At 45.4% G+C, this 25,994-nt stretch overlaps 2 protein-coding genes across 3 annotated transcripts in view; one reads left to right on the forward strand and one right to left on the reverse strand.

The window, feature by feature from the left end:
• Window positions 1–24,760, forward strand: part of CMTM7 (CKLF like MARVEL transmembrane domain containing 7) — a 131,151-nt gene extending 106,391 nt beyond the window's left edge. Inside the window, exons 5-6 of one of the 2 annotated variants that reach the window (XR_009732399.1) lie at window positions 17,829–23,436; window positions 23,971–24,760. Coding sequence is in view for 1 of the 2 variants with exons in the window: in XM_061395742.1 (XP_061251726.1) it covers window positions 17,829–17,854 (26 nt within the window). In the remaining variant the exon portion in view is untranslated. Of the gene's footprint in view, window positions 1–17,828 lie in introns of both variants that reach the window. The other variant, XM_061395742.1, reaches the window with a different exon arrangement.
• On the reverse strand, window positions 1,102–23,167 carry CMTM6 (CKLF like MARVEL transmembrane domain containing 6). Its single transcript, XM_061395740.1, has 4 exons — window positions 23,033–23,167; window positions 13,152–13,328; window positions 6,171–6,269; window positions 1,102–3,504 (listed from the first exon to the last, which is right to left on the reverse strand). The coding sequence occupies exons 1-4, from the start codon at window positions 23,165–23,167 to the stop codon at window positions 3,367–3,369; spliced, it is 549 nt and encodes a 182-aa protein (XP_061251724.1). The 3' UTR covers window positions 1,102–3,366.
• Window positions 24,761–25,994: the final 1,234 nt, after the last annotated feature.

Raw genomic sequence — 25,994 nt, forward strand, 5'->3', positions numbered from 1 at the left:
CCTTGGACGTGGGTTATCTCTTCACAGCTGCTCCAGCAAAGCGCAGCCTCTGCTCCTTTCCTTGGACGAGGGGTATCTCCTCACCGCTGCCCCTCCTGACCTTGAACATGGAGTAGCTCGTCTAGGCCCTCCTGCGCCCGGGCAGCCAGAGAGTCAACCCAGAGGACAGAAACAGAAGGATGGGCAGGAAAACATGGAAAGAGCCCGGGTCCCTGGCGACACTCCTCGGCCACTCAGTTTATCACCTGTGGAACTGAACCACCCAGCCTTCTCGTGAAATAAATTTTCCTTAGTGCTGAAGTGTTTTAGGCCTTCCCTCGTAGCTCAGTCAGTAAAGAATCAGCCTGCAATGCAGGAGACCTGGGTTCAGTCCCTGGGTTGGGAAGATCCCCTGGAGAAGGGAAGGGCTACCCACTCCAGTATTCTGGCCTGGAGAATTCCACGGTCTGTGTAGTCCATGGCGTCGCCAAGAGTCGGACACTCTTTTTGAGTGACTTTCACTTTCTAAGTGTTTTAAGACCCACCTAGTTAGATATTCTGCTCCTTGTAGTTGATTGTATGCTGATAAAATCATGCTCTTTATCAAAACACAGAGGTCTGAAGAATGTACAAATTCCAGTGAGTTCGTGATGACTCTAAAGATCTTGTTATTCTCATACGTCTGGAGGCAGGAATTTTGCAAACTACACGAATACCTGTAGCTTTACCAGAACCACCCTAGTTTTGCTTCACTTTCCCAGTCACTGAACAGCCTGAACGAGAATGAGCTTGTTTGGGGGACTGTTACCCATACTAGGAAACGGGACTGAGTCCAAATTTGCTGCTTTGGAAGTATTTGAAGGCCTTTAGTTCACAACATTCCTTTGTAACTCTTTACACGTGGTTCCCTAGAGATGTGGTTTGAATGTGTGTTCTAGCTCTCCAAGAGGGAGAGCCCACCGGTGGACATGGTTTTCCCTGCCCACGCCCCACGCCCCACGCCCTGGCAGATCCAAAGTCCAGTATTCTCTCCCACGTTGTAAAACCAACTCCTAGAAGTCTGGAGAACACATTCATTTAAACACTGTGCTTCTGTAATAAATAAACAACTACAAAGGTGTGAACAGTGAAGTGGATTTATTTAGAAAGACTATAAAATTTGACACAGAGACACAAAAGGCCCACAGGATTTAAAATTATTAAATATAAACTGATTGGCTATAAACACTGTAAAAATACATTCCCCAGCCCCCATCAGAACATAATTTAAGTACAGCAATTATAAAATCTGCACTGTATGCACACTTCCCTTTTAAAAGAACTGTTCTCAAAGGTCTACTTACATAAATTTACCATAACCATTAATAAATTAATTTACATTTGAGTTTGCCCTTTTCTGTAACAGTGGCTTTGGTTTCAAGTTCTCCTTGAATTTTTATTGACCACAAAGATCTTTTTACTTCTAACTCCTACCAAAGCAGATGGAGGCTAATTAGTCGTGGGTCCTGTTTAAAAAAAAAAAGTGAAGAAAGGTTCTAGGATGACCTGAAATACCCGTGAAAGTAGTATCTTTTGGTGGCCAGCCAGGAGCTCCATTCTGTGCCAGTGAAACAAGCGAAGTGAAACCTCGGGACAAGGAGAGCTTAAGCTCCGCACCGGCCCGCTGAGGCCATTCCCTCAACCTACCGAGCGGGGACCCTGAGGGCGCCCAGATGGTCTGCCGCAAGTGCCAGCTGGGCAGAGATGATACAAGGACCACGGCACCTACCTTCCACAAGCTGGTTCTCTCTGAACCCGGGTTAGACCTACACCAGTTCTCCTTCCTTATTTAGCACACCCTGTGAACACACACAGAGCATCCTCGACTGGTTGCACGATCTCTCGAGCAGGCAGTGGTGACGTTGCCACTAGCAACCAAACTGCCACAAACGGATAAGGGTCTGCATCAGGAAGACAGCAGAGCTTGTGTTTGGGCATCTGTCTGAAACCATCCATGACACAGCGGCAGATGAGAGATTAAGGATGGGGTCATTAGCCTATCTCACCGGCAACGAGAGTCCACGCCGGAGTCAAGTGAAAACTCTCAACAAGAGGGCAAGCAAGGTCTAGCCTGGGAAGCACTTGGTTAGAAAGGTCCCGTTGTAAAAAGACCTCCCTTAAGAACGGTCTCATTCAAAGTGCCCTGGCTGGCTCTAAGTTAGCCTGCTGGCAGCAAACAGTTCTTCGATTACAGCTGGTTGTGAAGTTCCCCTGAGGGTAGGCTGGCACTCTCTTCCACCATCAACAGTACTGAGCTGGGCAGGCGTCTCGGCACTCCCTTCCTTAAGGTCTCCTCTGAAGAGAAACTAGGGCAACATCTGTGTGGGAACAAGAACCCTAAAGATCCTGCTGAGTCTCTGCAATTGGACAGGCCCGGGAATCTGAAGAAGCTGCCATCGAGCAGCCAGAGCCCCAGGCCCACCTCTGCCGGCTGCTGGAGCAGTACCTGGCCCATCCTGGTAAGGAGACAGAGCAGGGAAGCTCTCAAATCAAAAATCAAAGGTTGAGGTTTTAAAGTAAGATGGGCTCCCAAGAAAACACTGAACAGAACCTTAATTTCAGGAGAAATAATCATATGGCAAAAAGGAGTGAACCATCTTCTGTCTCATGGAATGAACTCATCTCTTCAGACACTGAACAGTGGTGAAGAACTGCACTGTGCGAACGCGGATCTTTGGTCCTTAGGGTAGCGGCTTCTTCCGTTTTTCTATGTGTACTTTTACATGGGGTTGCTGACATTGTTGCTTTTATAACATGTAAAATATCAGCATCTCCCATACATTTTCTATTAGGCTATAAAAGGTCTCAGAAAGAGTTAATAATTATATCCTAAAATGTTACAGTATAATTTTAAGGCAGAGTGAGATATGGTAAAAGCCTGGGCTTTACATGTGTAAGGGAAAAACGTAGACCAACATTTAAAATAATATCTCAAATATACATTAAACTGTATCTAGTCATCAAAAAGCAAAGTCACAGCTAAGCAAATTAAAAGTGAAACCATTTATAAATGGATGAACTTCATCACGCTGTTTATACAGCTATAAAGCATAATTTCAAACCTAACCCTAGTAACAATGATGGAATAATTTGTCATCAGTTGAGCTATGTGATTTAAAGACACAGCTGCTCTTACGTCCAAACAAAACTTCATCTGACACAAGTTTCAACTGTTACAAAAAAAATTTTTTAAAGCCCTCTGGCCTTATTTATGGTGACTGATACACAGTCCAATCAATACTGATCAAACTGCTGTCCTGCCTTGCTCTCCAAAAATCAGCGGTTTAACACGGACCCAGGGTCTACAGGAGCTGCCGCGCCCCGCGGCAACCTCGCGCACCCGTCCCCTCAAGCATTCAGAGGCTCGGTGAGGTGCTCTCTCCTCATGGTGGCCTCCCCTTTTCTCGGCCGGGGCTCTTTACATTTTTCACGGAGCATAAAGGAGAACTCAGCCACGTATGTAAGACTTGCTAACATCCCAAACACCTGAAGAGGGAAAGGGGACAAAGATTACACGAGAAATTCTGGAGTATACTCTCACATTTCCTACTTGACTCTGGACCCATTTTATACAAATAAAACAAGCCGATTTATTCTATACACATCATTCTTAACATCATGTGTGTGTGCTCTTGTGCATCATGTACGTCGTGTCTAACTCTCTGTGACCCCGTGGACTGGAGCCCACCAGGCTCCTCTGTCCATGGGATTTCCCAGGCAAGGATACTGGAGCAGATTGCCATTTCCTTTTCCAGGGATCGAACCCACGTCTCTCGAGTCTCCTGCATTAAGCAGGCATGTTCTTTGCCACTGGTGCCACCTGGGAAGCCCCATTCTTAACATTAGTTAAAAAAATTTAAGATCAGGTCATCAAAAAATGCAAAGTTAAAAAAAAATTTCAGAATAATGCCCATTAGTCAAAGTCTCCCAAAATACTAATGTCCTGTCTTATGTGTGTGTGTGCGTGTGTTCAGTGCCAATCTCTGAAGCTAAGGTTAACAGATGAAAACCCAGTCCTACAACACGATGCAAAACAAGACTGCTAGCAAGGTTAGACCGACACAGATGAAAGGAGCAGGCAACCACGCCTAGGCAAAAATGGAAGGTTACTCACAGCAAAACATTCTACAGGGAAGGTACTTTTCAATTAGCTACAAACTACTTTCCAGTTCACTGTCCCACCGCAGTGACACAGCACCGTGATGCCACTACCTACTTCCTCTTCCTTAAGCCACTTCCTCATTGCACTCGTCTAACATCTGAGCAAACATTCTGAGAATTCTGTCAAGAGACAGAAGAACAGTTCAAATTTAGCTTCATCACTAACAAGACCCTTAAGGACGGGGCCAGAAGAGTACTCTGCAGAAAGGGACATCACTGGGGGCCCGGCTGAATCCCTTGCGGGACTAGGGCTGCAGCTCCGCGGTGACACCCGGCTGGCGGCTGCCGCAGCCCCGGCCCTCCACCCTGCCGCGCTTCACGGGAAAGCAAACTGAACTTCCTCGTTCACCAGAGTGTCCCCGACACATCCAGCCCACATGCCACGAGCAAGTCCACCCCTCAAAAACCCAAGGCCCTCTTCCCCTCTGGAGTCTTCATCTGGCTGGCAAATATATTCCATACTTCAAAAGGCCAGACCAGATGTCACCTTGTCTGTGACGACTGCCTGAGAGAGCTCTGGTCTATACAGGACCCCCTCTGCATATCACCCAATGATCTTTTTTGCTTTTTCACTCACATCAGAATTTTTTTTTTTAATAGACTTCCTTACTCATTTAAATCTATATAATTTTCATACTTAAAAGGTAATTTTCAGCATTTATAAATACTGAGCTTTTAAACCACCACTCTTAAACATATTCAATGAGACTAAATACTGTAACATTCTAACACATCACCTAATTAAAACACACAAATAAGCTTTTAAATATCTGGGAATTTTGGGAATTTTAGGCTCCCTCCCACCCTCCATGAACTGAACATCTCCTCAACTTTATTTCACTTTTCACTTCCTCCACAGGATTTTTATAGTAATACACTTTTATACTAGAAATTACTGCTTCATTCTTCTGCAACAAAAATGACTATAAAGTGAAATTAACCATAAGACTTTCTCTTAAGTACTAAGATGTGTTCATGTAAGTAGGTAGATAATATTACAGCCAGCCAATTGTCTGAATGCCTTTTGAGCTGTTCTAAGCAGTGTGAATGATCTATATGCTGATGTTTCCATTAATTACAACTTCAGTTGTAACTGGAAATCGGCTGACTAGTGAGAAGACTTCTTTACTAATTGTTAATTGTTCATATTCACAGCACTGCTGCTGCAGCTAAGCTGCTTCAGTCGTGTCCGACTCTGTGCGACCCCACAGACAGCAGCCCACCAGGCTCCCCTGTCCCTGGGATTCTCCAGGCAATAACACTGGAGTGGCTTGCCATTGCCTTCTCCTGGCCCCAATTAAATCCACGATCCTTGATCTGCAATTCTGAAATTCAGAAAGCTACAAAAAAAGTTTCATGATTTACTTGGCTCAAAATTGACACAAGACAAAACTATTTAGTCTTTCCCATCTCTTTTACTGTGAATATTCAGAATAATATTCAGAAATATTAATGTTAGATAATAAGGTGCTGCTCAGACTGTCCAAAGGTGTGTGATAATGTACCGTTATTGCCTTTCTAAAATCCAGAATATTCTGAATTCTAAAAAACACTTGGCCCCTCAACAATTTCAGATAAAAAGATGTTTACTTATCTATCTCTTATATTAGACTGAACTTTGAGGTCATACCTCTGTTAGTCCCTATACTTACAACAGCACCTGGTATGTATAAGTGTGTTCTGTTGAACTGAAAAGGGGAGACATTTTAAGATATCAGTCAATCCTACCACTTCCATTAGCAATAATGTCCATAGGCAGAGTAAGTGGATTTTTGTTAATAGAACTCAAATTCTAAAGACAGGTTCTAGGTTTTTAAGGCTATCACATTTATTTGCTATTATTTATTAAAGGCTATCACATTTATTCTGTTGAAAATTACACTAAAAAATAAGTTAGAAAAACTACTCTCCCTTATTGTATAACCTGTTAAGTACTTCCAAATTCTGTATTTTTAAGCAGACAAAAACAAGCAGAGATAAAGGGTACTTACGATTGCAGCAATTTCAGCTATGGTATTGTCATGTGTCAAAGCGAAAGTGAGGGATGCCAAAAAGAACACCAGTCCTGTGCCCAGAGTGATAAAAAAGTCCTACACACACGCAACACAGAAGGGACAGGCGGCAGGGTTAGGCTGGTTGAAAACAGTGTGTTTTACTTTTTAACTTTTAAAAAACAGTGACTTCTTTCTTCTTTACTCAGACTTACATATTTCAACGAACTTTTCAGTAAGCTTGGTATTTCATAAATGCCCTGGAAAGGAACACCCTATGAATATGCACATGCTATAATCAGAAGATAATCTTTTAATAAAAATAGTTCTCCATTACCACCTATGTGTGGAGTCTAAGAACTAAAATCAATGTATGTAACTTTGAAACAGACCCTCAGACACGGAGAAACTAGTGCAGACCAGTGGGGGAAGGTGGGGGCCAGGTCGGGGGGACCAACTACCTTGTTTAAATAAGCAACAAGCTGTAAGTACCGTACACACAGGAAAATCTAGCCATTATTTTGTAACTGACTTTAACTGGAGTATAATCTACAAAAATATTGAACTGCTGGGTTTTACATCTGAAAATAATTTAAAAAATCAACTATATACCATGACAAATAAATAAGATGAAACACACGTGCATGTATGTTTACCTTTTCCTTTAGGACATAAAGATCAAAGCCGTAAGATTAAATACCATATTACTTCCAGCAAAAAAAAAAAGGCATTTTTCTTTCCTTTCCAGGTAACCCAGCTAGGATGGCCTCTCTCATAGTACTTTGTTGCTTTTAAAGTACAAAGGACTGCCCATCATTAACACAATAAAATTAGACCAATAGTCTGTTTTTTAGACACTTAAGCTTTGTTGTTTTCAACTGTGCCCACCAGGTCATCCAGCACAAGCTTGTATTAATAGGATGAGATTATCTACCCTGTAAGAGCACGCAGAGCTCATCAGAATGCAGCCTACAGCACTGGAATAGCTTCCTGGTTTCCGAGAGCACGCTGTCTCTCAGAAGCCGAGTGCACACACTGCTAGACACACAGACCTGACTCAGAGGAGAGACTGGAGACATGACCGCCACGCCACAGGGCTTCCAGTCTGAGTGAGTTTACATTCGCCACTGAACCGAGCATCAGTAAAACCACCCAAAATAGAATTCACTATTTTGTTAGTTCAGCATTTAAAAAAAACACTTGATTTTTCTCTTTGCTTCTAAAAGACATGTTTTTCTCCAAGTTACTTTTCTTTTTTTCTATCCCTTTGAATTATTTCAAACCTGTTACTTATAAAACTATTAATATTTGAAGTACACTCAAAGTATTTAAACAAGACACTCATTTTGAGACAGAACACAGTATTCAACAACATGGGTTCTGAAGCTAGACTACCTGAGTTCACATCCCAGTAACGTTCCTTCCTAGTGACATGACTGAGTTCGTTACCTCAGCGCTTCTTCATCTGCAAGATGAGTAGTACCAGTACTGTATTCACAGGTGACTCTATAGAGTTCTTTAATCCGGGAAAACTTCGCAGACCAGTGCCAGATACACAGTAAATGTTTCCTAAACACTGGCTGCTGCTGTTCTTAATGTAATGGGACAGAAAAGATTCTCTCTTCAAAAAGATTACTGTTCCACCCTGGGTACCACAACCACTATACACTCAAAAACATTTTCTCAAAAAGAAAACCTTACACAAAAAATTTAAGTATATTAGAAAGCAGACAGTAAGAGTAACTTTTAAATCAAAGAAACAGGACTTCCTTACAATGTTAGGCTGAAAAGTATATAAGACCCAAAAGAAATATTGTAAGGTATTTTACAAAAGCTATTTTAAGATGAAGTGACTAATTTTTTTTCGTCAATATTTTAAAATCAGTATTTACTCATAACTTTTTAAATGCTGGAGTTTGATGTAATAAGTGTTCTACATTTTGCTTATTTTGACCATAAAAGTAGAAAATGTATATTGTTTCTCGTCCAAAAGATCAATGTTCTTATGCACAACTAACCATTTCTAGGCTTCCCTGGTGGTCCAGGGTGCGTCCCCTGGTCTGGGAAGAGCCCGTCCGCCATGGGGGAGTGAAGCCTGTGCGCCCTGGAGTCTGTGCTCCAGCGGAAGTCCCCGCACTGACGCCCGAGCGCTGCATTAGAGGGCAGCCACTGCCACAGCCCGAGAAGGCCGGCCTGCGGCAACGAAGGCCCAGTGCAGCCAGGAACTAAACAGCACTCGAGAAGCACTAACCACTTCTAAAATACTTTTATGGGAAGTAAACTTTTATGGAAAGTAGTGCTATTTGGCTGTTGGACGAGAAACGCATGAATGTGGTCATCAGAGGCTTTGTGGATTTGATTAAGACTCTACCTGATTTTCAAAGTTATTTCTTAACTGTTCAGTACCAACTTTTTGCTGCTTCATTTTTCATATGTACTTTTTTATTGACGTACGGCTGATTTATCCTTTTGTGTTCACTTCAGGTGTAATACAAAGTGATTCAATTATGTTTTTTCAGAACATTCTATTATAGGTTTATGTTTTCTTCAGATTATATTCCATTAGAAGCTATTATAAGACACTGAGTACTGTTCCCAGTGCTAGCAGTAATCCTTATTGCTCCTCTCTTTTATGTATATAGTCTCTTAAGCCCACATCCCTCATTTGTCCCTGCTCTCTTCCCTCTCCTCTTTGGCAACCACAATCTTGCTTTCTGTGTCTGTAAGTCTGTTTCGTGTGTGTATGTGTGTATATATATATATATATCTTTTATATTATTTTTAAGAATCCACATAGTAAGTGCTATCATATAGTATTTGTCTTTCTCTGACATAGTAAAATATTCTCTAGGTCCAGTAACATGTTACTGGAAATGGCAATATTTCATGCTAAAAAGAATTATTTTAAAGGACAGTATCCAATCAAAATGGTTTAATAGAAGGACATGGAACTTGCTTCCTCCCACAAACACATGAAAAATACATCTACAGATGGAACAGTTCTCACAGAACACCTACTGAACACCAACCAGCAGGAGCCCTCAGACCCCTGAAAGGACAGGAATGGTCTCCAAGTGACAGGCAGGATGAAGAGGGGGAGGGAAGGCAGCAGGATGGGACCTGTCCCCCCGGGAGGAGCTGGAGAAAGGAAAGGTTCCCACGCTGTGGGAGGCCGCCTCACTGGCCAGGAGGTGAGCGCGGCAGCCAGTCAGGGCCAGGAGAGACAAACCACACACGTGGTGCAGGCCACCACCCTGCGGCCCCAGCCTGAGAAACTTCTCGTACGGGCGGAGGCCGGGTGCTGAACCGCAGGGGTTTAGAGGGCAGGCCCGCGGAGACGACCTGAAGGGGCTGGCGTGTGCTCCGGCCACAACTTCAGGGGCTCCTGCCCTGGCAGGCGCCTGGGAGCCAACGCCAGCAGGCTGCCCACGCACAGAGGCGGGGCTGGACCCAGGGGCCGTGCGGCTTAGGAGCAGGACTGCGGTCTCTCCCCACAGCTCTGGGAGCTGCCGGCGTCCATCTCTGCTGGCAGCCGTGTAAACTCAGCACCCAGAGAACATCGTGCGGACCACGGGTCCTCCCGTGGCTGGAACAGATGCAGCCTGAGCAGCTGGGGGCCTCCTGGACACGTGCACGCAGGACCTGGGCTGGGCCAGGGTCTGAACACCTCCAGAGCCCCACAGCAGGGGCACCACTCCTGTGGTCCTGGAGCCTGACGTCAGTGGAGCTGAGCTGGTGGCCTTGTGAACACCAGGCCAGAAGGACCCCAGGACCAACTGATAGAAGTCCCAAGGCTGAGATGGGGGGAGGGTAGAGCTGACCACAGTATGTCTTCACAGGTGCCAGGTGAGCAGACTCACCTGAGAACCGCTCTGAGGAAGACTCAGTGGGGATGCTCCAATCCCCCCTACCTTGCACCACAACTCAGAAGCACGTCTGAGAACTTCTACTCCCAACAGCTAGGGCACAAACCGGGCCCCTGACAGGCCAATGACAACCACAGAGCGAGGAGGCCCCACCCAATGTCCGCTGTAGGTGCTGCTCACAACGTCAGCCACACGTCCCAGCGAGGGGAGGACAGCGAGCAGACGCTGAGGAAAGCGGTGGCAGGCATCCACGCTGCCAACAGCCCTCGCCCCCAAAAATATTAAACAGGGCTACACAGGGGTGCTCCCACATAAAAACAGCCCTCCAAAACCACAGCAGATAACTGCTTCTCCTAAATGCACACAGCAAGGGAAATGTAAATAAAATGAGGAAGCAGAGGAACCACTCTCAATTAAAAGATCAAGAGAATTCCCCTGAAAGAACGAACAACAAAACAGACCTCTTCAGTCTAATACATGGCAAGTTCAAAAAGGAGATAATGAAAACAGTGAAGAAATTGAGGACTACTGATAGAAATGCAGATTACTATAAAAAGGAACTAGAAACTAAAAAAGGAACAAAGAAAAATTAGTGAATTATTTCTTGAGATGAAAGCTGAGCTAAAAGTAGTGGAATGAAAAATGAAGAACAATTAAGTGACCTAGAAGATAGAATAATGGAAACCACCCAATCAGAACAGCGGACAGAAAGCCAAATTAAAAAAAAAAAAAGGCGATATAAGAGACCTACGGGATAATATAAACCGTGCCAATCTGTGCACAACTGGAATTCAAAAAAGGGAAGAAAGAAGAGGGGACTGAAAATGCATTTGAATAAATTATGGCTGAAAACGTCCCAAATCTAAAGAAGGAAACAGATATCCAGGCACAGGAAACACAGAAGGTCCCAAACAAGGTAAACCTGAACAGACCTACACAAGGCAAGGCCTGTTTCTCCACAGAAGCGCCGCAGGCCGGGAGGGAACGGCAAGATGTACTCCAAGTCCTGAAAGGCAAAAGTCCGCCACCTGAGACACTCTACTGAAACCACGAATTCCCCAAACAACTAAAAACTAAAACAATACAGCACTACTAAACCCATCCTAAGGGGAGTATTGAAAGGTCATCTCTAAACATATACAAATTTTAAGCATCTACAGGAAAGAGAAAATCGTAATCTGAAAGTAAATCACTTAGGAAAGCTAGTATACAGATTAAAAAATCAAAAATTTCTGTGAAGTGGGAGGCTGGGCTTGACACACACACCACTGACACTGTGTATAACAGACCACCGGTGAGAACCCCCTGCACAGCATGCAGTGCTCTGTGGTGACCTGAGCTGGGAGAAGATCCAAAAGCGGGGCCACATGGATGCACACAGCTGACGCGCTTTGCTGTGCAGCAGAAACACTGTAAAGCAACTATGCTCCAACGAAAACTCGAACAAAAACAGACGTATATAGATCACGGAAACGGAGTAGGGAGGCCAGAAGTAAACCCTGACCCTGGTGGTAGGAATACAAATGGGCATAGCCACGATGTAGAACAGCAGGGAGGTTCCTCAAAAACTACAGACAGAGTTGCCGTAGATCCTGCGATCCCACCTCTAGGCATAAACCCAGACAAAACTAATTTGAAAATACATATGTACCCCAGGGTGCAGAGCATCACTGCTGTTGCCAAGACATGGAAACACAAGAGATCAACAGATGAGCAGGCAAAGAAGATGTGGAGTGTGTGTGTGTGTGTGTGTGTGTGTATGTATACACAATGAAATATGACTCCATAAAAAGAATGAAATTACACAATTAGCTGCAAAATAAATGGATTAATCTTACTAAGTCAAGTAAGTCAGAAAGAGAAGAACAAATACCATATCACTTATAGGTGGAATCTAAAACATGGCCAGATGAACCCACCTACGCAACAGACTCACAGAGAACAGACGGGCACTGCCCCGGGGGAGGGTGGGCTCAGCAGAGCAAACTGGTGTGTACAGGAGGGGTGGGCAGCACAGGGAGCCACGCCCAGTGTCCTGTGATAAACCACAGTGGGAAAGCATATGAAACCGAATGTGCGTGTGTGTGTGTGACTGAATCACTTTGTTGTACAGCAGAAATCAACACAACACTCTAAGTCAACTATACTTCAGTACAATTTTTAAAATGCAAAAAAAAAAAAGGTAATAGATTCTTATGGTACAAAAGGGTATACAGAAAAAAGTAAATCTTAGGTACATTATCAATACAGGACCCAAAGCTTGCTTCTCATTAAAACAATAAAATCTTAACTGGTTTATATTTACCCTATTATCTTGTTTTTAATAGTTAAAACTTAACTCTTTTATCTTTCTCCTCAAAACTGTGAATTTCATAAATCAACCCTGCTAGTTACAATTCCTCACAAACAACTCTTGAGAACCTGAATGCTACTGAAGTAAACTGTTCAATTTTTTCTTCCTTAAATGCAGGAACTCTATACATTAGCTCATCTGTCATCTCACAAATCCATACTAAATGAAAAACTGAGGGGCAGACTAAGTCTTTAGAAAGTTATACATCTTAATTTTGTGAATATAAAATTGCCCCTCTACTTTTATTAAAAGGGTTACTTCTAAATAATGAATATAACAAATACCTTCTAAATTCACTTAGAGACAACTTTCTTTCATAATAAAATCAAAACAAAATAGCTAGGGTTACACGCTGTTTTGCTGAAAGGCTCCGAAACCTGTCCCATTAGTTCATTACTCCATCTCTCAGGTTCAGCACAGCGCCTGACCTACAACAGGCAGAGTGCAGAACTGCAGAACCCACACTCTGAAATGCGAGAAACCAAAGACGATGATAACCCCAGTTTTTAAAAAATACCTAATGTGAATCAGATTAAACCACCAATACCTGTAAATTACTGGCAGTGTCTGTCACTATAATTTCACCCTCCCCAACCACCCCATTTGGCAGGAAAACCAAGCTGCTTGGAGGCAGACCTGAAACAATGGATAGTCTTTTTCCTGTGAGAGTTGTGAAAGCGCTACTACCGTGAATAACACAACTACACAAGATCCAAAACCAGGTACGTTCCTGTCACAGGCATTGTGTTTTCTCGTGCTTACCGATGACTTGACTTTCGCGGGATCGACTCTGTCGTACACTGGTGTGCAGTACACAACCAAGATAAGCAGACTCAGCAGAAAGGCGCTGCAGCTGACAAACTCAAAGAAGTAGAGTCCTCCACACAAAGTGCACTGCGACACAACCTCCTCACAGATGAAGGCCAGGAGAGACAGCACCTACAAAAGAAGCGGAGCATCTGGCTTACTTGTTTCAGGGAAACCTACAGAATTCAGAGAATACCATCTTGCTCACTCAAGTATTTGTCGAGTGGAGACTTGGCAAACAAGCTTCCTCAATGAACCCGTTCTATCTACACGGGACTCAGTCCAGATGCCTTGAAGGGAATATAAGGACACAGAAGATTACCTACTATGTGCTGAATGCCAGAACAGGAGGAATTCAGGAACTGTCCTAAGAGCGCATGGAACAGGCACTCAACCTGGGGTTCAGGAAAAGCTTCCTACAGGGAAGCTGAGACCAGGAGGGCTGCAGAGTCAGTCTGGTGGGTGGGGAGGCAAAGGATAGGGGCAGAGTTTCAGGCAGAGGAGCAGCGCACAGGAGGCCTGGAGATGAGAGCGCATGCACCGCGCCACCCCCCACCCACACAGAGCCCACACCCCACTGAACTGAGAGGGGCTGGGCCAGGAGGACCTGGAGATGAGAGCGCATGCGCCACCCCACCCCCGCACTGAACTGAGGGGCTGGGCCAACACAGATGAGGAGCTGCAGCAGAGAGATGGCTACATGAAGCCAGCGAGGTAAGCAGAGGGACTCTCTAAGTACCTCCATGGGCTTCCCTGGCGGTCCAAGGGGTAAGAATCTGCCTACCAGTGCAGGGGCACATGTTCGACCCCTGGTCTGGGAAGACCACCTGCTGCAGAGAAACTAAGCCCATGTGCCCCAAGTGCTGAAGCGCCTAGAGCCCGCGCTCTGCAATGAGAAGTGATGCCCCGCAGCCGGAGAGCAGCTCCCGCTCGCTGTAACGAGAGCGAGCCACACCCAGCGGGGAAGACCCGCGCACTCAAAAATAAGTGTATGAATAAACAAACGCCTCCTTTTCCTAGTGTAAGGAATCTGAATCTTACGGGTTTCTAAAGCAAAGGGTGACACGATCAGGTTTATGTTTTAGTAGTTCTAGCTACAAGATAGCGAAGGGATGTGGGAAAGGGCAAAACGGGGGGTAGCCATCCAGTCGGGAAGCTGATGCCAGAATGAACGGCAAGAGTTAACAGGGGAGTTGTAATGGACGAGAGTCAAACCCCTGATGATGGAGTAGAAGCCCTCAGCTGACAGGATAACTACAGACAGAAGAGGAAACAAGCTAACACATATGTGCTTAAACACTTTAACCCAAAAAGGCACGTTTATTCATTCACCAGTCTTGCAAGTGGGCCTTTTCTTTGGGAGTGCGCCTGACTGGAATTCCCCTTCCGGTCTGCTGCATTAATCACCTCCATCATTTATGACTGCCACTTCCAGACTGATGTTATTTCAAGCAGGACAAGATCTGGGACACTCAAGAAGTAGCATGATGACTCCTAGAATCAGACTAGTTTTACTAGCCTTTCACAGTTGCCGCGCTCTTAATTCCACAGCAAGTATTTATTAACTTATTTTTTGGTCTTTCTAAAGCTTCCCATTTATTTTCATATAAACAATTCCTTTTCACATTCAATTTCAGTACTGAAGTATTTAATTGGCCACAAAAAATATTTTAATGCATTTCCACTGAATGGAGAAGTTATTTAGCTAATTCGACAACTCACTTAAATGCCAGTGGGTTTTAACAGTGCTCCCACTGTTGCGTGATGAGGTACTAACACACTGATGCCTCACTGCAGAAAGAAGAGTCTGTCTGCTTTTTAAGAGGCAAGAGTGTTGCAAAGAGGATAAATTCATTTTAAACATGCTGTAAATGAGAGGTCTGTGGATGAGTTATGTGCTGCCTGAGGCAAAAGGATATATGGGTCTGGAGCTCGAGGGACGCATCTGAGGTGGAGCCCAACACGTGGGAGATCACCCAGAGTTAGAAACGCCGGCCCCCGGCAGAACTGTGATGAACCCCAAGACTGGATGGACCAACAGAGGGGGCTGCTGGTGGTGGTGACTCAGTCGCTCAGTCGTGTCCAACTCTTGGGACCCCACGGACTGTAGCCCACCAGGCTCCTCAGTCCATGGGATTCTCCAGGCAAGAGTACTGGAATGGGGTTGCCATTTCCTTCATCAGGGGATCTTCTTGACCCAGGGATTGAACGTGCATCTCCTCCACTGCAGGCAGATTCTTTTACAGCTTGAGTCACCAGGGAAGCCCCAAAGAGAGGAGGAGATACGAGCACAGGACAGTTAGGAGCAGCAGTCCAAAGGGTAGCAAATCAAGAAAAAGGATTTCTATGCAGAGCAAGTGATCAGAAGTGCTGACTGTGGACTTTCCTGGTGGTCTAGTGGTTGAGACTCTGTGCTTCCAATGCAGGGGGCAGGGGATCTGAGGTCAGGGATCTGAGATCCCAGGCCTGCCGCGTGGCACAGCCAAACACAAGAACTACCACCAGAGTGCTGAATGCTACTCAGAGGTCAGGTAAGAACTACTGAAACGCTACGAGAGACTGAGTTTCGGGGCTGCTGCTGACACCAACAGGGCCACCTCAGGGTGCTCGGTGAGGGCGGCTCACACTCCAGTGCCGTCCCCCGGCAGCGAGGGGGCGAGGCCGGCAACAGACACAGCCCAGTCGTCAGGTGCAGCCTCACGCGGCCAGGTGGCGGGCGGTGGTGGATGGGCTCAACAGGAAAGGCATTTCAAAACAGAGAACTCAGCATGTTTAAACGCTTAGAAACCTACGAGGAGTCTAGGAAGAAAAGAGCATCTCTAAAAGCAGGATTCAGGACGCAAGGTGTGGGCTAGCGCTGCTCTAGAGAAAGGAAGAGGGGCAGAGACTCACCTGGGCAGCCTGTGTGGGTTTTGTGGAAGCTGAGGGAACTTCCTTCTGAGTGTTAAAACCTGACGGCTGATGAAATGACTGATGACCGAAGTCAAAGCCTACTGGGAAACGTCACCTTACTCAAATCTGGCGCAGGTACAACCAGATACATGAGTGGCAGTAAGACTGCGACCAGAATCAACAGCGACATTTCAGAACAGCTTTATCCTACAAAACACTGTCATCCAAGCAGAGGTCCTTGGTACAGCCTTTCTGGAAAACGGGTTAGCAATTTCTTTAAAAACTAAGCAGGCAACTGCCATATGACCCAGAAACTGCATTCCTACAATCTGCTCATTTCTTGGTCCAGAAAATGAAATTGTACATTCCTGCAAAAACTGATACGTGAATGTTCTTAACATTTTATTAATCAGAGTCCCAAACTCTGAACACTCCAGATGTCCTTCAATGGTTAAGCAAACTGTGGTATCCATACCATGGACTACTACTCTTAGCAACAGAAAGGAAGAAACTTGATATATGCAACAATCTGGATGAATCCCCAGAGAATTCTATAAAGTGAAAACAATCCAATCTCAAAACGTTACATACCGCAGGACTGCATTCACAGAAGAACACAACTTTCAGAGATGGAGAACTAATCAGCGGCGGCCAGGACATGTGGGAGCCACATGGTAACGGAGCAGTTCTGGTTCTTGGCTGTGGTGATTAAGGAGGCTACACTCGCTCCAAAAGCACAGAGGTACACGAACACACACACGAGTGAACGCGAACGACCTCCCTGCGCCTGTTTTTTTGCAAGTTCCTGTGATACTATGATTATTTTAAACAAATTTAGAAACAAATCTAAATTAGCATGGAAGCCTCTAAGGGATTTCCCCCCTCATACTGGCCATACAAAATTCACATGTGCCCACAACTGAAAAGAACAGCGTGTAAGGGTGAAAATAGACCCTATTTTGCTGTGATTTCCTGTAAGTTAATGAGGCATAGAACGGTCCAGAAGATCCCAAACAACTTCCTCATATCAGACAGACGTTAGGTGAGGCGTCCCAGTCATGGCACCACAAAGCGGCTCACCAAGACACGTCCCAGAAAGTCACTGTGCAAAGGAACTTCCTCTCCTGTAATTACAAGAAGGGTTTTTAATGTCTAGAGTGTACTAAGTGCCAAACGTCTACAACTCCACTGCCATGTTCCCTACTGTGTTAAATCTTACCTGAATGTTAGGAGTTTCTCTACAAGCAATCTTCAGGATGTATCTAAGTTGTATGGAATCAACTGTGAGAAGGTAAGAGCCTAGAACTCATTGAGGTGTGAGGAGAGCAGCTCTTGAACCATTCTTATTACGAGAATGAGATTCTCGGAACACTCAACAGTGTCCCTAAGACAAGAAAATCCTATCTGCAGTAGATACAGACCACTTATTTACTCTCCCCAAGAAAAGTGCAGCAGGAACCAGCTGGGCCAGAGCCCATCAGAGACAAGTCATTACAAGCCCTCTTCCAAACTCCTCAAAGGAGGCATTCTTACCGACCTTAAAGCTTCGGGCTCTATCAGGAGGGGGGTTCAGCATGGACATCCTAAGAGAAGGAAGGGGTACTATGTCAAGTTTGGATATTTACTAGCTCCTATTCCCAGTTAAAGGCCAGGAAATTAGCACTGTAAGTTATATTCAGTATGAAAACTCCTGACTCCCCATCTCTGTTAATACTAAGCTTCCTTTAAAATCTCCCACAGCTCCATGTGCTTCCCTGGTGGTTTAGTAGTCAAGAATCTGCCTGCAATGAAGGAGATGTTGGTTCGATCCCAGGGTCGGGAAGATCCCCGAGGAAGGCATGGCAACCCACCCCAGTATTCTTGCCTGGAGAATCCCATGGACAGAGGAGTCTGATGGGCTACAGACCTTGGAGCCGCAAAGAGTTGGACAAGACTGAGCGACTGAACAGCAAGAGCAACAGCAGCTCTATACGGTCTCCAACACAAAACAAAGGGGACGTTTCCCAATCTATACAAATGTCACATCATTACGTTGTATACATGAAACTAACGTTACAAGTCAATTACATCTCAATTAAAAAAAATGTTTAAGTGTGTTGAGTATTATGTATCCAACGCCGTAGTATGTGTAGGAACAGGTAATAACAGAACAATAAGACCTATGTATGGCTCAGCTGGTAAACAGTCCGCCTGCAATGCGGGAGACCTGGGTTAGGAAGATCCCCTAGAGAAGGGAAAGGCTACCCACTCCAGTATTCTGGCCTGGAGAATTCCATGAACTGTATATAGTCCATGGGGTCACAAAGAGTCGGACAGGACTGAGCAACTTGCACTTTTAAAACCTAAGTATAAGGGAAAAAAAAATTTTATATCTCATACTTGAGCACTTGGTATAAATTCAGGAAAATGTTCAGATCCACCTGGATTAATAGTAGCCACAGAAGGATATGTGAAAAGCAAGACCCAGGTTCAGGACAGACAGAGGGCACTCTGGGTGCGGCACAAAAGGAACAGAATCACACCAGTAAGGACTTGCAGGGCAGCCAAGAGGGCAAGAAGGCAACTGACCTAACTGGATGGGGAGTGTTGAGGAAAATGATTAAGGAGTGGAGTGTGGTTATGTGATGATCCTGTCAGAGAGGATGGACTTTCCGAGACAGGAACTGCCTGCCTGGTTTTGCTGGTTAGCAGAAAGGAGGGGTGGAGGACTGGGAGGGGCTGAAGAAAGTCACAGTCCAAGCGGAGGAGGGACCAGGGCAACTGGCACCAGGAGAGCGAGGGACGGGAAGTTGGACATTTCTCAGGGAGAGTCCTTAAAAAGCAAGTAAACACACTCCCAAGTGTTAATCTAACAGTGACATAGCAGAGTGATTTTAATCTCATATATAATGTATATATTTATATTTGTAAGCAGACACTTTTTTGTAATGAAGAAAAGTGAAAGTTAAGGGAAGAACATCAAGAAATGTGTGGTCACCAGCATTAAATACCTAAGTGGTTGAAGATAGGAAAAGAGATAAGGTCAGTGAATCAGGTCAGGATATAATGGTGAACTCAACTCCTAAGTTGAGAGGCTCAGTGATTACTTTCTGGTGAACAGTTTTGCTCTCAACAGCATGAAAGCATCGTACTAAGTACTGCGTCCTGAGTACTAGGCTAAGCACCTAACACAGTACACATGCCCAGTATGGCTCCTTCTAATGATACAAAATTGTACCCAAACGTAATTAAGGGCATTATCAAGCTGCTAACAGTTGGCAGGGCCCTTGGAGAACACGGTCTCCCACCCTTCTGTTTACAGCTGAGGGACTTAAATCTCTGACAGACTAACTCCCAAGTTAGCCACACACTCCTGACTCCCACTCTGTACTCATTTCCCCCTAAAGCACTGTTTAAGTCCTTCTTACGACTAGGTGTGTCTGTAGGATTTCCCTGTCAGCTGGGTTTCTGAAGTTAGAAGCAGAGTTGTGTGCATTTCCCTTTTTGCTCTTAAGTCATACATTAAAACCACCACACTAGAGTCAACACATTTGGGAAGTCTCAGTGACTGAAGATGCACTTACCGTTCTGGTGACCTCAACATTCAGTTAACGACTCCTCCGTGTCTCCATTTCAGTTTCACTACCCCTTCTGAAACTTCAGTCTTCCCTAAAATTAACAGTCACCACACTAAATACTAATTCTCTATCACTGAACAGTCTACTGCCAAAAAATTTCTTATAAAAGAACTTTTTAATGTTTGTATTAATTGTAAGGCTCCATCTACACAATTCTATTAGTCTGTGAATTACTAAACTCGCTTTAAAAAGCTTGTAGTGCTAGTAAGGTTCAAGTAAACAAATGTGTCAGCCTGTGGTCAGGCTAAGCCTCCCTTGCTTTCAGCAAACATTTACTCACAAATGTTCAAAGATACAATTTGCTGACATTATGGATCTTCTTAAAGGTAAAAACAGAGCACTTCAATTTAGAATGTATCAATTTTCACATTTAAGTCATGAAAAGAGCACCAATATAAGATAAACAGCTTCTAAGTGATTTGTGTCTTGGCACTTACAAAATAACACTACTCACAATTTAATACATTTAAATTAGTGGTGAACTCTAAATCAACTGCTTGCCTGAAGAGTCATTAGAATCCTAGTACTGTGCAGCCTCAGGACACTCAGTGGGCACTATAAAGACAATGCTTGTTTGTGGCAGAGACTGTATCATACATACTTAGATCACTGACTGCACCAGTTTATTAGCAAGTCAATTCTCCCCGTAAGACCAAAAAAAAAAAAAAAACCTGCCTCAAAGAGTAACAACAAAAACCTCACCAAGTAGGTGCATAAGGACCAACCTAGGGGCAGGGTAACTACTAAAGTGACTGCATGGACTGAGAACTGCAGCGACGCCTGATGGTGCCCTCGCAGCCGAGTCTCCATTTCCTCTTCAGCTCTGCAAGGGTGGGTGGACAAGCCTTTGACAAAACTGAGGTCAGGCGTGAAGGGCAGATATGGCCCTCTAACTCCTGGGGTCTGTAACTCAGGTGCCCGTCAGGCCATTTCGCTCCAGCCTCCCCTCCTGTTCGCAGGTGCCCTCGCTCCCCCCTGGATCTGTCCTGGCAGATCTGTCCTGGCACGCACATCCTGCAGAGCCTCAGAGACTGCAAAAACCTCAAGGATGGAAAGAACCTCAGAGGAGACCCAATTTCACCTCCTAGGACTCCATGAATTTCCTAAGCACAGTGTCTGGTTTGTTAAATTTCAGAATAAGACATTTCTCTTTTGGGCTTTTTGAGAATCTGGTGTGATTTATGGGTCTAGAATAATGAACACAGAAATGCACTGTATTTTGAATAAAATGTCCTCAGGCTTGCAGGTCCCTTGTTAAAGTACCTCCGCTTCTGACTACGGGTTTTTCCACTCCAGCTGTTCCTTATTAGAGCTTGCCAACTCTTTTTAATTAAAAATTAATTTATCTAAAGAAACCAACCTAAAGGCAGAGTTTGAGTTACGGCAAAGAAGACTTTGTCTGTTGCCCCTGGATGCATGAGTTTTCATTTACTCCATATAAAACTTTCTGGGGACTTTCTGGGTAAATCTATTGTTTTGAAGAGGTAAGACATTAAAACAGACGAAGTAGGAGCAAAAAGACAACCATCAGAATGAACGGCAATACTGAAGAAATATTTTTCTCAATCTACGTTATAGAAAATGTAATACGCTCCCTGTAAACCAGGGGATTCCCTGGCAGTCCAGGGATTAGACCTCCAGGCTTTCACTGCCAAGGACAAGGGTTCAATCCCCAGTCAGGAAACGAAGACCCTGAAGGCCGTGAGGCGAGGCCCAACCAAGTGAAAAGGCTGCGACGGGTTCACCATCAACGAACAAATGGACTTCAAGGAGACGTTAATTTTCATTCTTTTGTTGTTTCTGCTTATGGATGATGGAGAACAAGCAGGAACAGTCTAACAATCCCGGCAAGGTAAACTCATCCTCCCCCTTCTCTCCAAGTAGAAAGTCTACCATCCAAACTTATAGCTGCATTCTATTCAGAAGATATGTAACTAGTTTATTAAACTATAAATTAGGCAATCAGAAACTTTAGATTTGCCAGTTCTCACTGCAAAGAAAAAGGAAACTGAAAAGATATTTAATGGGCAAGAGACCGACACTGAGGACGTCTTCTGAACAGCGAGAGCGCTTCAAATGAGCATTAACTCTTTCCTCTTCCAAAGAAGTCTTCTACTTGTATAAGAACATTTTAGCTCTGAGGCAGAGAAACACAGCTGACATCTAAAGTCACGCAAGAGCTGAGGACAGGAAGAGCAGAAGGAAGCCCTTCTTGGGTAGGAGGATCCGCTTCAAGAACAATGGCAGGAGCGGGCAGACGACTAGGTAGGAACAGAAGGGCTGCCAGCACGCAGACCCAGCCCGACCCTCCTGGGCCACAGTCACTTCCTTCCAAGTGACTTCCCAGTTATTCCCGGAAGTGATCATTTAGGGGGCTAAAAAGCTATGTTAGGCGTTTTACTGCAATTTTTCTTTTCAATGAAAGTAGGTCATCTGAGTTCTAAGAATGTAAGTTCTGGTTATCTGACTTCTAAGAACTTAAGATCTTCCAAAGAAAACCAATTGGCTCTTTTCACTGGGGATGATTCAAAAACCAAACCAACCCAGAAACATTCTAAATAAACAGTCTGATTTTTCCTCTTGCAGAAAATGTTACTCATTGTTGGTTAAAACAGCACAAAGGAGCTCAATGTGCACGTGATCTGAATGAAAATGTAAATCTCAAAGACGGTTTGATAAAGATCCTTAACCAACGCCTAAAGCAAACTGAAACTCAATGTCCCTGAGAGAATGCCCTCGCCCTGCTATCTTCACACAACTCACACAAAAAGCTGTCCTTTTGACTTTGTATTGGGTACACACTGCTCATTTAGAAATAATTCTTTTCCAGTTCGTATTAAAACTTAAGAGACAACTTTTTGGAGACATCTCTCTCTACGCCTTGGGTAGTATCGGAACACTCTGTCCAACAAATTTAACTGTCCCGTTGGGTGCGCACCAGGAGAAGCGAAAGAACCAGATAAACGATAAAAAAGCATTTTGTAGTCCAAACACGGGCACTTTGGGAGATAATGCAGGGTAATCGCAGGGAGAAGAGCCAAAGGTCGCTACACAGAAGCAGAGAACGGGTAAGCCGCTGGCTTGGCTCTCCGACGCATTTCCTGCGCCCGCCAAACACGCTGGGTGGTCCCGGAACACCGGGCGGGCGGGGGTGGGGGCCGGGCCTCGGGGAGGGGCCCCGGAGGAGGGGGCGCCGGCCGACCCCCGTGGGGGACGGCCCCTCCCCGGGCGGAGCGGGAAGGAACTGGGGATGTGGAAACGGCCGCCTCTCAGCAGCAGGCAGGGCGCCGCTCGCTGCCTCCTCTCCCGCCCCAGCCGCGGACTCACCAGCTCCAAGAGTTTGAGTCGCCGAAACCCCGTGAGCCGGCTCAGGGTGAAGTAGGCGGCGAGGCCGCTCCGGGGGCCTATGCCGGGGCCCGGGTGCGCCTCGGTGGTGGCTCTGTAGACCTGTCCGTTCTCCATCGCCCAGGGCCCGGGAACGCAAGGCCGCGGCTGGCGCCGACTCCACCGACTCGGCGGGCTAGGCCGTCACTTCCTGGGCCTCCGCCCCACTTCCGGCAGACTCCGCCCCGGCCCGCCCCCTGCCGCGAGGCCTTGCCTCTCTTCTCGTAAAGATCTTCGGAGACTCGGGGAACATGAACGGCAAGTGCAACGTCCTGGGGATCGCAAACGTCCCGGCTCTCTCTGAAATGGCTGCTGTGGCCAGGCTGAGCAAGGGAGAAGAGGAGGAGGTGAGGCTGGAGAGGTAGGCAGAAGCCAGACAATGTAGGGGCCTTGCAGAGCAAGGGAAAAAATGAATTTCATTTTCATTGTTACGGGTTATCCCAAAGGACTTTCGGGATTGCTCCCTCCTGCTTCTCTGAATTCCTTTCAGGCTTACGTGTCAAAACTGCTGCTATAGTCCTCCCGTATGTTAATTTTGTGTGAACTCATCAAGAAAGGTAATCATATTTAGCAACCACAGCTGATCGATTTACATGCCATGCACACATACTTTCTCCACAGCAATATAACGTAGGTACTGTCATTACATTAATTTGACAGATGAGAAAACTGAAGCTGGAATCCAGCCCTCCCAGGTACAGAAGCCCCCGCCACGTCCCCCAGTTCTTGTTTTTAGAAAAAGGCTGTAGGTCTCCCAGGCCTTCCCTGAGTTCCAAAGAGCAGATTCAAGCAATTACTAATGAAGGAAGTGAGGAATGCAGAAACAAAAGCAGTCAAGACAACAACAGTTCAGGGATGAAACAGTCCTAGCTCTTCCTCAGGCGATGCCTGCCCATAACAATCTGACCATGGATCCTGGAGGTGTTCTGCAGGAAGAACTAAGACCCCTGCGCAGGTGGAGGGTGGTGGCTACAGGCTGACCACCAGCACACAGACTCCAGACTGGCTGGAACCAGACAGCGATGATGAAGGTTCCTGAAATGCCACCCTTACCTCACCGCCAACCAATGAGAAGAAAGTTTCGCCCTCTGCATTCTCACCCCAAATGCTGCCTTTAAAACCTTCTAATGAAAACCATTGGGAGTTCAGGTCTTTTGAGCACAAGCGGTCCATTCTCCCTGCTGGGTCCTGTGATAAACGCTATCCTTTCCTTCACTGCAAGCCAGTGTCAAGTCCAGCTTTGCTGGACTGTAAGCAAGAAGACCCAAGTTCAGTTCAGAAACAAGGCCAAGAGGCTGAGTATCACATCCAAGGTCAAACACTCACAGGCAAGTGGAAGGTAAGCCCAGGCCATCTGACTCTCAGCCTTGCTGCTGACCACTAAGCCAGAAGCCCCAGCCTGCACCCCTTGAGGGCCTGGAAACCCACGTGAAAGGGAGGGGATGCTGCTTCCACATGGATCTTCTGTTCTACACAGCCCCAAACCTCCCTTTCTCCCATTCAAATGGAACAGAAAGAGTAGATCCTATGCTGGGAGTGAGGGGGTGGGGGTGGATAATCTACAGTCAGCCCAAACTATCCTACCGTCTTTGATAAAACACGTTCTTAACCTCTTGCCAAGGCCAAGCAGCCACCAATCCTAGCCAATAAAGCCTCTGTCTTTTCACAAGGGCTGTAAAAATTCATTGCCTTGTTATTCTTCAAGTCACTTTCATCCCAAACTAGACACTACCTGTGTCTGAAATTTACTTTGCAATTCATCCCTCACAAGGAGAGACAGATGGGTTAATGAACAGAGAGATGGCTGAAAGGAGAGACTCGTGATAAAGCAACTGCAGAACATGTTAATGGTGTAGCACACGGGTGTTTACCGTACAATCATTTCAACTTCTGTGTTTGGATATTTTCAAAATAAAGTATTAAAGGAGGGACTTCCCTGGTGGTCCAGTGGTTAAGAATCCCCCTGCCAAAGCAGGGAACACCAATTTGACCCCCAGTCCAAGAAGATCCCACATGCCTAGGAGCAACTAAGACAGCAGACCACAAGCCCTGGGCCCAGGCTCTAGAGCCTCTGCAGCAACAGAAAGCACCCCGGTAATCAGTGCACCGCAGTCAAAGAACACCCCACACCGGCAGAGACTAGAGAAAGCCTGAGCACAGATGCGAAGACCCAGCACAGCCAAAAACCCAACAAATGAGGATGTGCATAGGTTATATACAAATACTACATAGTTTTAAAGGAAAGACTAGAGTCTCTGAGGATTCTGGTATCCAAAGGGGGATGAAGTGAAGTGAACTGAAAGTTGCTCAGTCATGTATGACTTTGCGACCCCATGGACTATTCATTCCATGGAATTCCAAAGGCCAGAATACTGGAGTGGGTAGCTGTTTCCTTCTCCAGGGGATCATCCCAACCCAGGGATGGAACCCAGGTCTCCCACATCACAGGCAGATTCTTTACCATCTGAGCCACCAGGGAGGCTCCCAAAGTGGGGTCATAGAACCATTTCCCCCAGACACCAGAGGATGACTATAATTATTAGGGAGTCCTTTAGATGGGGGGCACCCACACAGAAAACTTTCCCTTCATTAATGAACAAACAACCCTGAATAAATGCTGGGACTGGGTACACTGAAATGAGAAATCTTATTTATGGAGAAAAGTTACACCAAATAAAAGGAAGATTAAATTTTGAAGATAACTCAGTTTTCTCCTTTAATAGCAGTATTTTTTTTTAAACGAAGGGAAAAAAACATTCAAAAAGAGTTTGGGAAAATATAATTTGAGATTTTCACTATTCAAAAAGTAATTTGGTGCTACTTTTTCATTAAAATTTTGTTTTCAGCAGCTCCTCCTGAAACAACTTCAGGGCTGTCTTAACTATATTAGCACTGTTAGGCAGGA

This window comes from Bos javanicus, chromosome 22 (genome assembly GCF_032452875.1).
Source record: "Bos javanicus breed banteng chromosome 22, ARS-OSU_banteng_1.0, whole genome shotgun sequence".
In the NCBI taxonomy this organism is placed as follows: domain Eukaryota; kingdom Metazoa; phylum Chordata; class Mammalia; order Artiodactyla; family Bovidae; genus Bos; species Bos javanicus.

Coding starts and splice junctions, on each gene's coding strand:
- CMTM6 (XM_061395740.1), bottom strand. CDS start 23,167: ATGGAGAACGGACAGGTCTACAGAGCCACCACCGAGGCGCACCCGGGC. Junction 13,329..23,032: donor GACTCAAACTCTTGGAGCTG/GTGAGTCCGCGG, acceptor CTTCTTTTGTAG/GTGCTGTCTCTCCTGGCCTT. Junction 3,505..6,170: donor TAGCTGAAATTGCTGCAATC/GTAAGTACCCTT, acceptor TTCCCTCTTCAG/GTGTTTGGGATGTTAGCAAG.